This window comes from Cupressus sempervirens, chromosome 7, assembly GCF_028749045.1.
Source record: "Cupressus sempervirens isolate cs-2001-9-10 chromosome 7, ASM2874904v1, whole genome shotgun sequence".
NCBI lineage: Eukaryota > Viridiplantae > Streptophyta > Pinopsida > Cupressales > Cupressaceae > Cupressus > Cupressus sempervirens.
Window position 1 is genome coordinate 421348780 of NC_143124.1, and position 15998 is coordinate 421364777.

Sequence of the window (15998 nt, forward strand, 5' to 3'; positions counted from 1 at the left end):
CTTTGTACCAAATAAACTAGTTCATGAGTTCAATGCTTCATTTTTTATTCCTTGGTGGGCCTAATTTATAGACTGCATATGCACATGCTATATAGGACATGCAACAACTGGATGCCTCGTCACATATGAAATGATCATGGGTGATATCATAATCTAAAGGTAAGTACAAGCAATTAATAGTTGAAGTAAGGTCATCATCAATGATCGCACCTGAACTTTGATTTAAAGGTCCGAAAATAAAGATTTGGCACATGTAAAGAGGAGTAATTATTTGAAGTACTTTTCTCCTAGCTTAATGTCAATACCTAATTTGTACCATCACCTTTCCTTCACAACATGCCAAAATTATTTTTGTCCTCTACATAATTAATGATCATTTCCTCTTTTTTGAGATGCATCTAATGAAAGTTTCTCCTTTAAAAAGAGGGCATTAAGTTTCTTTCCTTGCCCAAAATGATTAGTCATAGGAAAATCAGAGAAAGCAAGCCTTCTTCCATAGTTGTAACGGTCATCGCTCTTCAGGTAATACTTCTTTTTTCTAGTTATTTTTCTCCCGTCTGTTGAGAAAAGTATATTTGTGGTTGTTTCTTTAGTTTCAAATTCAAGTAAAGCTCCTAAATCATGAAGTCTACACTTCATCTATTTGGGAATACTTGTAGTTTACAATGTAGGTCCTCTATAGTAGCTGATATAGACTTGTTAGGAGTTGATTTGGGAAGTGTTGTAGAAAGATTATGTGAGAGACTCGTCAAACCTTTTTCCTCTAAAATGTTGGACACTAACCTCCTCATGGCCTCCACTTTCCCACCAGCTTATCCTTGCCTAGAATTGATTCAAGAGTGCATACATATGTATAATGTGTCTAAAGGGAATATATTGAAGAAGGATGGAAGTGTTTTGCTGAATGTCAATAGGGAGACTATATCCAGATTATTTTACTTAGAAGAAAAATAATTTTCTGACCTTACCCGTGTCTTGTCTACGGCTAGATTTTCTAAAAAAGCAAGTGTTTATAGGAACACCATAGCAAAAAGCTAGACTAAGTCTTTCTATAAAGGTGGTTCTAGGTTACCCAATGTTAGAAATAGGGATTACTGAGAGAGGTGGGTGAATAAGTAATCTACAAACTTTAGTCACTAATTAGATATCATTACTTACTTTAAACCATGCATAAAAAATCAATAAAGTAATGTTGAACAATAACAATAACAATGCACAAAGATAACTCATAACACCATATTTTGTTAACTAGGAAAACCTTGGCCAAGGCAAAACCCCGGTGGGGATGATACTCACTAGATAATATACTGATATATAAGTTCCTTGTTAGAGGATGGATTCTATTAGGAGTTTAAATGAGAAAATTAGTATAAGGAGTCCCTATAGTCTCCCTATTAGGAGACTTTGAATCCCTGTTAGGAGATTCCAACCCTGTTAGGAGTTGTGGTATAATGTATGCAAGAAGAGCCCACTACCCAAACATGAAATTTCAACTACAAGAAGAGCTCACTACTCAAACAAGTAATTTACTATTATCTTTCTTCCTTGACTTATCTCTAATCTTTAGCTCAATCTTGGATCACCAAATAGCTCATATAAAACTTTGCATATACCACTTTCACAAAAGTTTGCACATCACAATTTGCAATTCACAATTACACAATAGCTCTACCTCTTATTACAAAATGTCCTTTGCATAAATACCATGCATTTACATAGATTTTTGCTGGGTTGGCTAAGAACACAAACCACTTTTCCAAGTTAGAATAAACATCTAGGATGTTGGCCCTAATTGGACAAGTAATTATTTTGTAAACAAAACAATTCTTTCATTCAATTCCCCTGTCATGTTTCATCAAAATATGATTATCTTTGTTCTGTATAATTTGCACTGACTTATGAGATTATACAAATACATCACCAACATGTATATTATCTCTATGTAACTTCACTAGTCATAATATGATGTCAACAACATGTTATAAACAAAACAATACACTGTTGTAAACCAAATTCTATACTTAGACAATTTTTTGATTACCAAACAATAAGTATCTTTATTTCTGAGATTTCCTATAACATGTACATTATGTGTTGCCATAAATGACAACAAGTACATATCACTATTAGCCAATTATCAACAATCTCCCCCTTTGGCATTGATGGCAACAAAATAGGGAAAATTGACTAAGTGACAAAAATCTAACATAAACAACGTATAAACATTACATCTATTACAACTTGTTTAACTTTACATATGCTCCCCTTACAATATACTTTACTACTTTTATTCACATTGTATCTCTCCCCTTTTTGACATGTATACAATTTTGACATGTATCTCTCCCCCTTTGACATCAATGACAAAGGTAAAAATGTCAAGATTTCGTCCAAAAAATTGTCCAAAAATTTCCAAAATTGTTGTCCTTCCTTATGTTGATATGATCTTCATACAATCATCAAAAATAGCCTTCAGACTATCCATACCTTTGGTCCATGTTTCCTTGGTAGACTTAGCTAAGGTGAGAATTGCACATAAGGCATATGATGCAATCTCAACTGCATTAATATTTGAATACAAAAAGTTTGAATATGTGTCCTTGGCCTTGACACACTCATCTAATTGTTTCTCAACAGAGCAATAGATTCTCTGAAATTAGATGTCCTCTTCAAAATTTGTTCTTTCTGAAGTTCCAGTTTCCTGACGCCACTATGAATACCTACTCATCTTTAACTCTATCTGACTATCAATATCTTTAGTCAGCTTGTATGATAAGGTACACTTACCATACAAAGTTTTCCCTTCCTGCTGGCATTTCAAAGTTCTTTTATACAAGTATCAAGATTAAATAAGTCATTCTTGATATTCTAATAGATGGTGCTAAACAAGTTAGCATCATGGGAAATTTGTGCCTTCGCCTCTGCAACATTCAACAAATTTGTAAACTCTTCATCAAAAGATTTTAGCACAGTTTGTTCTCTTTGTTTAGGATTTGTTTCATTGTGCTAAACTACCAATGTATCATGCAATCAGTCAGTCACTGCCATTAATGTTCTCTATAAGCTTTTCATTGTTTTATTCTTTTGTATAAGCTTAGATAAGGATGAGATCATATATGTTTGATCATCATCATCAACATCTAAACTGGCAAGAGAGTGGAGTGGATGAACTAGATGGTTTAGTCTCATCCTCCCTCTATTTTTTTGCTACTTCTTTTGTTCTTCTCACTTCTTCTTCTTTCTTTTCCTTTTCCTCTCTTTCTCTCTTCTCTTCCAATCTTTTCTTTTCATCTTCCTTAGTTTTCTTTTTCTTCTCTTCATCTGTAGTTCTTCTCTTTTCTTCATATTCCTTTCTTTTCTTATCTTCCTCAAGCAATTTCTACTTGGCTTCCTCTATTTTCTTCTTTTCTTCCTCCAGTAGCCTCTTTTCTTCCTCAATCTATCTCAACTTATCCTCAATATCCTCAGTGTTTGGTTCATTTGGTTTAGAACCACCAAATGGATTGGTATCATCAATGTTAATGGTAACATTGGTTTGATCAATCTACATGGTGTCACCATTTACTGACACTTCTAAGGTTCTAGGAGCTAGAGGAGATGTTGTCTCTATCAACATTTGACTGATTGCTACTGCAGTCTCACTTCTTAACTTATCCTTTTCTCCAATCATAAATAGAAATGGTCTCGGTTTATTCCTAAAGTATGGAGCGAGCTTATTCAACAGTCTTTTAATTTCATCTTCATCATCAGTCTTGCAAATGGTTCTAACCATAGACTTTCAAAGTTCAAGGTCTTCTTCCCTTATAGGAGCCTTCTTCTCAATGAGTCTCTCATAGACTTTCTAGTTTATAATGCTCTCAAGGTCCTTCAATTTTAGATTATTTGATACAATATATCTCACAGTAGATATATCTATCTAATCTTTCTCAAAAGTGTTGTAAAAATCATAAAACTTATTCATCTAAACAAAGTTACCTTCATTTGCAATCATTGTGTTGTTATTTTCTATCTTTGAATTCCAGGGTTGTCGAGCTTTGCATGTTGCTTGCTTAGGTGGAGTCACCTTTTCTGCTTGCTTGGTTTCTTGTTCTCCATCTTCTTCATCACTAGAGTCAATTGTCAACAATTTTTTTTGTCTCTTTCTTGGTCCTATGGCTAGCTATTTGACTCTCTTTGTCTTTGTAGACACTACTTTCACTAATCTTTTAGACTTTCTCTTTGGTTCACTGGGTTGAACATCGAACACTGCTATATACGAAATGCTCTATTCCAAAGATTGCTCTATTTCGAAGATGTCTCAGCAGCTGATACTGACAAAGGTTGTATGTTTAGTATACCTTGCTTCATTATTTGTCTTATAGCCTCGGATTCACTCTCTATCATTCCAGCCTCTGATAGTGCCTTCTTCATTATAGATTCAACCTTCTTGTATGATGCCTTCTCTAAGGTTGCTTGATGATCTTGTTGTGTGATCTCATCATATGTGCCAAATCTATAATCAACTTTGTCTCTGTCTAAATTCAACAACAAATCGATATAATCAATTGCAACATCATCATTCAATTCATAGCTCAAGGGATCAAGAAATGTCTCCCAAGGTTCCACTACTTGAATATATGTATGATTAGTATCAACCAAAATACAAATGTCTTCCTTGAATCTGTCCATAATTGCTTGTGCAATTCTAAATCTCTATTTCATTTCATTCTGAAATGTCCTCATTATCAGATTGTCACTGTCCAATATCTTGTCTACAGGATGCCTTTTGCATACCTCTATAATCTTCTCCATAGTGCATCTATCACTACTCATTATATCTGTGACTAATAAGGAAATCTCTTAAGTACATGAAATAATATGTGATTGACCAATGACCATAATCTAAACATACCATTCTTTGTTCTCTTAATCTTGTATAGGTTCTCTAGGAGTTGCATTCTTAGTATTTCACTAAGATTCACTTGCTCTTTCTCTACACATATATTTTGTGCTACATATATGAATCCTACTGAAAGTTCATCAATCTTTGAACTTGCACAAACTGAATAAGCAATAATTCTACTTAGAAATCTCACATCATCTTGCTTGATGGTGTTGATCACCATAGCCTTACCATTGTACATTGCCTTAGTATAGCTTTCAACTTTCTTTTTGACCATTTTCTCACCTATAAGTACACTGTCTTTTTTGCTAAGACCAGTTACCTCATGAATAAGGTTGGCAGAAATGTCAACTACATTATCTTACATCCATAGTTTTCCATCATTTATCCTACTCAATATAATTTGTGTCCATTCATTTGTGTCTAATTTAAGATAGAAATGATACATAAACAAGTCTAATTCCCTTAGATGTTCAAATCTAGACTTCATAGTCATGTCATGGTTGAAAACCAATTCCATATCTTTGTTCATGAATTCACTACCAATTGATTCAAACTTTCTATTCAAATAACTTCCTACATCTTCAAGGTAAACTACATTGTTTGAAGTGATAGGCAATGCTAAGTTAGGGTTTCCTTCGGTAGGTTTTATGGAAACAATCTTTAACTTAGGTCTATCCTCATTCTGAACACTATGTACTAATGACATATCCATGATTCTATCAGTTATGAACTTTTATCGAACAAATTTGCAAAAAAACAATAAAATACCTCTTTTTGAAAATAGGGTATGCTTTGAAATCACTCTTATAAGTCGCTTCAAAATGTTCTTCTCGTTGGATGTGTTCGCAATGAAGTGAAAATCAATTATGTACTCCATTTATCCCATCACCTTGAACTTGCATTAATTGCGTACTTTGCAAATATGAAAAAGCTATCAATTATGTTTTGTACTCAAATAATTGTTCAGAATCATCTATCCAATCTTTGAATTTCACCCAAGGTTTACTATAGCCTCCTTTCATCATGAAAAACATCCTCAAGACTTTGCATTGCAAAATTCTCTACAAAAACATACTTTTCATATTCTATTACAATATTAACCTTTACTGTAATACTAGTAACTTTGAATTCCTTCATAACTTGTTTAGATGAGCTCCAAATTATAAGTGAGCTTAGGTACCATCTAAACGTAACTAGATACACCTTTTCCCAACTTCACTACCTTTAATTTGGTCTCTAAATGAAGTTCTTAAATTTTGATGCTGTGAACAAGCTTAATTCAACTTAATTGAATCAAACTCAACAATTGACTTTGATCTTCCTGTCTCATCATCATCTAACTTTTCTTTTCAGATATCTACTCCTTTCACAAATGCTCAGTTATGTTCTTCTCGAAGTTCACTAACAATGCTTCTATGTTTGTCATTGTCTCTATTAGTTATGGAGTTCCTTCTATCATTTTCGATGTTTTTTCTATCATTCCTTTTGTTCCCAATGTTTCTTCCATTATTTTTTCTATCTCCAAAGTTTCTGTCCATTCTGCAATACTTTGTGGTGTGTTGAAAGTTGTTGCATAACTAACATACTGGTTCTTTGCTTCTAGGATTCCATTGATCATCAGGTGCATGACAATTCCAAGCAATGTGTCCTAAGTTGTTACAATTATAACACACGATTTGTCTTCTATCTTCATAAGACCTTCCTTCTCTTGATGTCCTTTCATTAGATCTTCTTCTATTTGTAGGGTTAGTATTTTTAGACATTCTACTATTTCTTCTATCATTATCATACTTAGGTTTCCTACAATCAATTGCATCATGACCCATACCATGACAATTATGACAATAAAAGTCCTTAACATGATTAAATGACTTATTAGTACAATCTCTTTTCATATGACCTATTTCATTATATAAAAAGCACTTACCTCTAAATTCATACCTGGTTGTCTTAGGAGTCTCCACTTTCTTTAGTTCATCCAAGATTTCAACTCCCTTGTTTTGCTCAGCTTCTTTAGATTTCTCAAAAGATTGACTTGATTCAATCTTATCATCATATTTGTCTTTTTCTTTTGGATCCAATCTAATCTTAGGTTTCTTCACAGACATGTTAATTAGATAACCAAGACCAATCTTATCATAAGTAGGCCTCTGTATTGACATTGAATCATCAAGCTTTTCTTTGCTAGAATAAAGCTTTTCAAGCTATTGTTTGCATTGTGTCAATTCACCTTTCACAATAGTATTGTACTTATGGAGTTCTTCATGATCTTCTTTCAATGTTTCAAAGTAAGATGTTTTCTTTGCCAAACTTGCTCTCAGATCTTCATTTTCAGTCTTCAAATCAAATTCAATTTTGCTAGGATCATTTCTCAAAGTCAACTTCAGATTTGTAATCTTCAATTCATGCTTCAAGATCTTGTACTATATCTTTAATTTTGAATAGTCATCATCACTAGTTCCAAATTTAGTAGATCCAGGCTTGGATTTGAGATGTTCAATCTTTTCCTTCAACTTACCAATGTATACTTTGGAGTATTCATATCTCTCCTTTAGCTTATCTCTTTCTTCAGTAAGGAGATCAATTTGGTCAAGAGCTTCTTCAAGATTCTTCATCAACTGTTCCATATTTATAGGGATCTTACTTAAGCTATTAAGCCTCTTTAAAGTAATTGTGCTCTGATACCAATTGTTAGAAATAGGGATTATTGGGGGGGGGCGGTGAATCAATAATCTACAAACTTTAGTCACCAACTGGATATTATTACTTATTTTAAACCATGTATAACAAAGCAATAAAGTAATGCTAAACAGTGATAGTAACAATGCACAAAGATGACTTATAACACCATATTTTGTTAACTAGGGGAACCTTGGCCAAGGGAAAACCCTGGTGGGGATGATACCCACTAGATAATATACTGATATATAAGTTTTGTGTTAGAGGATGGACCCTATTAGGAGTCAATAAGAAAATTTAGTATAAGGAGTCCCCATTAGGAGACTTTGAATCCCTATTAGGAGTTGTGGTACAATGTATGCAAGAAGATCCCATTACCCAAACATGCAATTTCAACTACAAGAAGAACTCATTGCTTAAACAAGTAATTTATTGTTTCTTTCTTCCTTGACTGATCTCTGATCTTCAGCTCGATCTTGAATCACCAAATAGCTCATATAAAACTTTGCATATATCACTTTCACAAAAGTTCGCACATTACAATTCACAATTACACAATAGCTCTACCTCTCATCGCAAAATGTCCTTTGCATAAATATCATGCTTTTATACAAATTGTTGCTAGGTTAGCTAAGACCACAAACCACTTTTCCAAGTTAGAGTAAACATCTAGGATGTTGGCCCTAATTGGACAAGTAATTGTTTTGTAAACAAAACAATTCTTTCCTTCAATTCCACTGTCGTGCTTCATCAAAACATGATTATCTCTATTTTGTGACATGTATACTAATTACATGTAACTTCACTAGTCATAATATGATGTCAACAACATGTTATAAACAAAACAATACACTATTGTAAACCAAATTCTATACTTAGACAATTTTCTGATTACCAAACACTAAGTATCTTTACTTTTGAGGTTTCCTGTGAACATATACATCATGTGTTGCCATAAATTAAAACAATTACATATCACTATTAGCCAATTGTCAACACCCAAAACCTTGAAGAAAAGCCTAGTGACCAATCAAGTCCAAGACATAATGGTTCTATTGCATAGAATTTGTGGGTCTTCTAATGTCTCTATTTTTGAATTGGAATGGATGTACTTTTATATTCAAATTGTGTTAAAAGGCTCACAATTTCTATAATGGGCGAAATTAATAGCTAGCTCTCTTAGAGATCAGTTGAAAGGCACTTTAAATCTAAAAAAAGACTTTTTCATGTCATCTTATTTGATGTACATACTAGCTACCACTCAAGATTTAAAACATTTGCCACATGAACCCTGGACTAAGAACATCACTATATATAATTATTGCCCTTGTTGCACAAAGATAAAGTCTTGGAAGATTTTAGAAAGGTCCATGATGTCTTTTCTAGAAAGTTCTGTTTTGATATGAAAAGCCCATTGCACCATAGATTATCACCTGAGTCTCAAAATCTCATTCAACCTTTTAGTAACCTTTACATCCAATTCCCAAGGTTTACTTATTTAAGAGTAGGGAGTTTTGATGAAGAACATATACATCTTCCCAGAATTTCCCTTGATTACTTTGTCCTGGCAAAAGTAGCTCGGCAATTAGTTGCTGTAATAAACAAATTCTTAGCTGAAGAGGCTTGTGGTATCATTTTCCCACATAAGCTAGCCAAATTGACATTTGGAAACATGGAAGATGCAATGTGTATAAGTTCTGATTTGGTTAAATTTAGTTTTGGCACCTATTACGCTAGGACAAATTTTGACAACAAAAGAATTATCCATAGCCTATTTGACACTCATGCAAGGACTGTGCATGCCCCCGATGTAGAGGATTTTTGGGAAGATTGTACAAATGAGTTGGAGGTGAGAAGAAGGGGGTTATCCAAATTCACCATTACCCAAATCCATCTTTTTCAATTGAATTTGGGTATAGATATTACAAACATAGAGGAAGACAAAATAGACATCCCAGCTTCCTAAGAAATTGAAGTAGTAAATTATAACACATCTACTATAGATTGGAATTCTAAAGAAGAAGATAATATTGTTGAAAGAACAACAAATGTGATTGAAAAGAAAAAGTCTTGGTTGAGAATGAAAAAGGACACATGTGCTAATGACTAGATTGACCCTGTTTCTAATGTTGGTCTTACAATTGCAGGTAGTAGAAGGTCATAAAGGATCTCCGAGAAGAAGATCCATAATCCCCCTCTTGTGCATAAAGTTGGTTCTAACAAGAAAACTAAAATGCCAGTACTAGTAAAGATTCACCATGTGATTCAAGTAGATGGAAAATCGAAAAAAGACCAAGGTGGTGAGCTCATTGATAATAGCCAAAGAGTCCAAAGGATTGTGGATTCATCCCCTTCGAGGATGCAAGTTGTAGACAATCTAGAAAAGGATACTGAATTGCAACGGGATGCTGCCACTCCTAACTGGCTTGTGGCTTCAATGAATAGGAAGAGGAGTTTGGTTTTGGTTTCTTTCCTGGTTGATGACATTATGAGCAAATATACCAACAAGCCTCCCAAGCCTAAGAGGACTAAAATCAAAGCCAAGATAACCTTTGATAGTGTGACAGGTAGAATTATAGCTAAGGTAGCCACCTACAATAAAAAAGGAGCTGATAAGTTGGACTTAAGCAACTTTGAAATTACACACATAGATTTGGGGGTGATGAATAGTGAAATGAAAGAACACTGGGTAAAGACATCTACAAAGCAAATTGTGCTACAGTCGCAGAAAGATGGGATTGAAAAGAAAAAGCTGAAAGCTGAGAACAATGCAATGGATGAGTATATAAATTCGTTGAAAGGTTAGAGTTCAATTCTCGATAATCACTCACAACTTTCCTTTCATTCTAGTGCTCCTTAGAATCAACAACTATAGAGGATTTAAAGAAAGAGAAAATGATGACATTTGCAGTGTTTAGTTGGATCAGCCTGATAACAAACCAAGTCATTAGACTCATGCAAAATTTGCATGAAATTATTTCTCTAGCTAGAATCGCACTTGATGAATCTCATGTTTAGTCCAGAACTTGGAAAACAGAAGTCAAGAAATTCTCAGCCATGGTGACCCAATTGGTAGAAGTGGAAGATTTTGGACCAGAAAAGTTCCTCAAGGAGAACTCGTTACAACATGTGGATGCAAGACTAATTCAAGTTCTGAGGAAGAATATAGCCTAGAGGGTATCCAATTACACTTCTGCAATCTCCAAGACACAATCATGTGAAAAATAATTCAAAACATTGCTTGAGCATGTCAGCAGAGACTTTTAATCCATCAACTCAACCTTTTCCAACCCTCTTAAAGAGGGAGGTTTTGATGTAGAGATCATGATCAAACAACATGGAGAATGCATGAAGTCTGTAAAGGACAAAATTGATCTCAAATTATTTGACTTCTGCAAGGTGGACAAAAGTGAAGTAATGTTAGGAATGTGCACTCTGTAACTCCCCAATTACTTGGATATTGTGAACAAGATGAAGCTGGACAAGGACATTTAGAAGAATCATCTGTAGAGCATCAAGAGCCCATATACAACTACCATGACCAAATTCATGAATGTGTTTAGGATGTGGAAGCTGGCATGTGGACAGGGTGATGCTAAAGATGAGGAGGAAGATGAACCACTTGACCAATCAATAGATGATTAATGTTTTCATTTAATTTGCTTTCAAGACTTTTAGTTTATGGTTTTTAAAAGTTAAACTCTGGGTCTGCATACCCTTTATGTTGGTTTTCATAACTACTTTTAACTATCTGAGAATTGGGTTTTCAAGGAGATTCTCAAGTAGCTCTCTATTTAAGTTTGAAACTCAATAGTGTTAAGGGTTGGCAGTTTTTGATTCATTTCTTTTTATTTAAAGAAAAATCTATTCACCAACACTACCCAATCCTCTTCAAATTACAATTTGCTACTCAATAATCATGAATTCTATTCACTTCTCCCTTGATATACACAAGTTCTTGGATAACGATGATGCACATTGATGCCGATTATAGTCTGCAGATATAGTCCTTTGATAGATGTTTCTTTGATAACAATGATGAATTTTGAATTTGTCCAAGAAGTCTTCTTTTGCACTAGTAAGTGCTAACACCATGATAAAGTAATTATCATGTCTTTATTCCAACCTTGACGACTCCAAAATATTTCTGAATGATTCCCCCTTATGCCATAATCTAAATATTATAACCAAACTATAGAAAGATACTCAATACCACTGGTAGTTTGTTTGCATGTGAAAGACAGATAAGCACTCGCTATAGACAAATCCTTATTTTCTCCAACGCTTCTGACTACACTCTCCACTAGACCAACCTGGAAACTGACAAAAGGAGATTTTCAAATACTCATTTAGTTGGCATATACCTCCAAGGTTACTACTTATGTTTATTTTCCAATGTTCCAATGTTTGAATCCCTATCCCCCAACTTCTCGTGGTACCTATTTAAATTGAAGTATCTAGGTAGAATTTCTGTAAACTTCCAAATAAACCGAATTCTTAAACTTTCAAAGAAATTGAATTCTTAATTAAATGCTTATTAAATCGTAACATTATTATTTGTTTATTTTCTCCATGAATTATTAATTAATTTATATTAGTTCATAAGATTAAAATTTGAAACTAATATACAATAATTAATATGATATGTGTGTGTGTGTGTGGGTGTGTATGTGTGTTTGTTTTCATAAAAGTAGTCCTGGAGGGACATTACACAATCTAATTTCTATCTGCCTAAGAACAAAACTTGAACACAAAGTAAACCTAAATCAAAGTTTAATCAACATAGTTGCATACCTGATTAGAGAAGACATAATACTACCAACGAGCTTGAAAAAAATTTGAAATACAATATCCATTTCACCAAAACAAACCTATGCAACATGATCGCTCCCACATAGAAATGAAGCAAGAGACAACCAAACCACCTCCAAACATGAAAAAATGAGTAGTATTAACTCATATAAACATCTTCTCAACTGCTTGAGAATGACACTAAGAAAACTCACAACTGTTTAAATGAAACAAAATGCTCCCAACACCCTTGAAGAAAATGTGAAATACAACACCCACTTCACCGAAACAAAGCTCTACATCATGAAACATTGTAATAGAAACAATAAACAAGAAACAACCGAATCACCATGAAAGATGAGAAAATAACTAACACCAACCTAGGAAAACATCTTTGCAAACAAAAATCAAATTAAAATCATCATAGTTGTGTAGTTGTTTTGACGACATGGAATGTTGTGAATCCCCTTGAAGTAATGTGAATTACAATATCGAGACTAAGAAAAAAACCCTTCAACATGACCACTCATAGACAAACATCAACCAAGAAATGACCAAAGCAGCATGAGATAAAAAAATGACTAGGCAACATCAACCTAAGAAATCATCGTGATAACCAAGTGCAATGCCAACATATTGATTGCATATTGAAGAGTGGATATAAATTGTCCCATCCCCACCTCACTCATATGGAGCACCCACCAAAAGATGTGTCACTAGTATATGCAAATTTAGTGCTAAAAAGTAGCGATGATAGTTGAATAGTAAAAAATAAATTACAATGATAAAGTGGCCATAAAAACTTACACAATCAAATTCATAAACTACATTTGCAAATGCAAGTTAGCTTGCCTTCCTTCGAAAGAGGTCATCAGCTCAAAACCTCGCATTGTCAATTAAAAGAGAGAAATACTAGCAACTTTCCGAGCATGAATCCTCAAGATGCCTATCAACTTAATATTTGAATGAATGAATGAATGCAGGTATTTTAATGACGTCCACGAGACCAACCAACCTATGGGACCCGTTTTATGTTCTTTTGAAAGTTAGCTTCCCTGTTATGAATCTGCTTTAAGAAACTTGTTGTTTTATGTAGTCTTGTTTCCTAAAAAAAGTCGTAATTGGTCTCCTTTAAATTTTTCTCAAACTGCCCTCGGATATCTTGGTATGCCACACACTCAAAGATGAAGTGTCATTCTATTTCTACACATCCTTTACTGCAATAGATGCATTTTCTTTCTTCCCAATCCTCCTTGGGTACCATCGACCTCCTCGTCTTAAGATAAAAAGGTTAATGTCCCACTTAATTAGCCATTTTTCATTTTGCTTCATCCATGTCTTGTGTCTTCGGGCTAGCCCCTCTTCAACCACCAGTTTGGGCCATTGTTGCTTGTCCATATTTTTCACCTTGTTTAAATAGCTTAACAGACATATAACCTCATAGACTTTCATCGTGAACATCCTTCCTTCAGCCAAGAAGATCTCATATGGTATAGTTGTATCAAACAATACGACAAAATAATAAAATAAAGAGATCACCCATACATCTAAAAATCCAGACTCATACATTGGAATATTAGCTCAAAATAACATCAAAAAAAAAACTCATCGCATCAAAGTACAAACTAAATAAAAAATACACTTTCTAGTCCGTAATAATCGCCCAAGACATCCATGGGGCATTGTTCCCCCGAAAGTACGAGTGGAAGGCGGGTTGCTGAAGCACGGGGAGGGTAATAATCGCCTGCTAGTTGAGATCTGTAGCATCTGCAATGGCGAATGAGGTGGGTGCACAAGTGGCCCCAGTCGACAAGCTTTAAATAAAGTAACAAGATCCATCTCAGAACATACTTGCAGAAGAAAATTCTCTAATGGTAATTCGCCCAACGCAAGTAAAAAATTCGCATCAGGTGATCTGACAGTGACATCAATAAACCTATCAAATTCTTGCACCGGGGAAATCAATCTGGTCGAAGAAAAGATAAACTAATTTTCCGTTTGTGGGTTAAATTTCTCAAATAATCTCACAAATACCTTAAAGCCTTGCATCTAGTTAAGAAATCTGTTCAAGGAAGAGAACCCGAATGACACTTTGGGGTAATATAACAAATAATCCCATTCCCAACCCCTAAAAACATAATCGTTTGTACAGTCAAATTTAAGCAGAATGAGTCAATGACAAGGTACACTGTATTAAGTCAATGAAGATGTGGATGTGAACGTGTTTGAAGCTTTGCATCTCGCAGATTGAAATTGATGGGATGTGCTACGTAATGGTTATTTATGTGTAGCTAAATCTAAGTCGTCGTTTTCTGAGGGCTTTGGTGTGTGGATCTATAGAGGATGGTTTGATTTGTGTTTCAATGATGCACAAGTTTTTTGATACATGGAGTCCATTACGTTATTATGTACAGTATTATACTGGAGGAAGTTAAGAATGTAGACCGACAAATAGTTGCTCTCCTTGATCTTCTAAAGATCCTTATAGGTCTATTGCCACGAGACAATTGAAAGTGATTAGATTCGAGGCCCGATAAACGGTTTATTGGGAACCAAAGAATGAGGAGGAGAGCTGCAGAAGTTAGGCGCCCAGTGCGGAAGCAATTTTCTGGGAGATTTTGGATTGTTCTAGGAGGCCTTTTTATCATATTGTTTCTGTTGCTCTTTGGACACGATAAGCAATCAAGAACCGATACTGTAGAGCATGAGGTACGCTCTTTTTGCATGCCTTTTTCATTTGGTTTTGTTTGCTTAGTTGCCTATGCCGCTTTGTATGATGTTATTTGTGAAAGTAGTAAATGTGGTTTAGTTTGGGGGCATTGGCTATAAACATGGGAGCAGTTTTATCCGAATACTTTCTGCCAATTATCAGCTAAAACTTAATTTTTCCATTGTCTCTGGAATAGTCTGGATTTAAACAAGATTCGTACACTTATGGAAACCCATGAACCTGCTATCTCCATGGTTAACTATATGTGCACTTTGATGTACTTCTGTTCGGTTCTCATTTTTCTTATCAAATTGTGAGTTACATTATGGTTGGCTGTAAGTGTGGGGTATGCTTGGACACCATTCTTAAGAATTGTAAGTATGGTTACACTTGAACGGACAAGTTCACCATATGCTTCCTTTGATGCTTCTCGATTAAGTTGGATTCGAATAAGTTCATAGGCTTTTTGAAACCCAAGAAATTCCTCTCTCCATGCTATACTATATTTGTACTTTGATGTACTTCCGTTCAGATCCTTTTTTTTCTTGGTAACTCTTGGCTTAGATTATGGTTGGCTTCTAAATATGGGATATACTTGGATAACATTCTTAAGATCTGTAAGCATGGTTGTATTTGCATGTGCAACCTCAACATGTGCTTCCTTTGATATTCACAAGCAATGTATCTAGATATTTCTAGTTAAGTTGTTTTCTGTTTTGTTTCCTACTATGTTGTATTTCCTTACTTCGAAATCTTTTAACTGTTATGTTTTTTGGGTGACATTACATTATCAAATTGCCAAAGTTGCTAGATGGGCAAATAGAAAAACCCAAGACATTTAAAACGCCTAAAACTCAAGCTAGAGAATCCTCTATCTCTGCTCAATACTCTTTTCATGGTTATGTTGATCAAGGTCAAAGCTATCTTGTTGAT

At 34.4% G+C, this 15998-nt stretch overlaps 1 protein-coding gene across 2 annotated transcripts in view; it reads left to right on the top strand.

Annotated features, from left to right (window-relative positions):
* Positions 1 to 13988: 13988 nt before the first annotated feature.
* Positions 13989 to 15998, top strand: part of LOC149547333 (hexosyltransferase GAUT11-like) — a 115948-nt gene continuing 113938 nt past the window's right edge. Inside the window, exon 1 of one of the 2 annotated variants that reach the window (XM_089791606.1) lies at positions 13989 to 15064. Coding sequence is in view for 1 of the 2 variants with exons in the window: in XM_089791605.1 (XP_089647731.1) it covers positions 14915 to 15064 (150 nt within the window). In the remaining variant the exon portion in view is untranslated. The remainder of the gene's footprint in view (positions 15065 to 15998) is intronic. The other variant, XM_089791605.1, reaches the window with a different exon arrangement.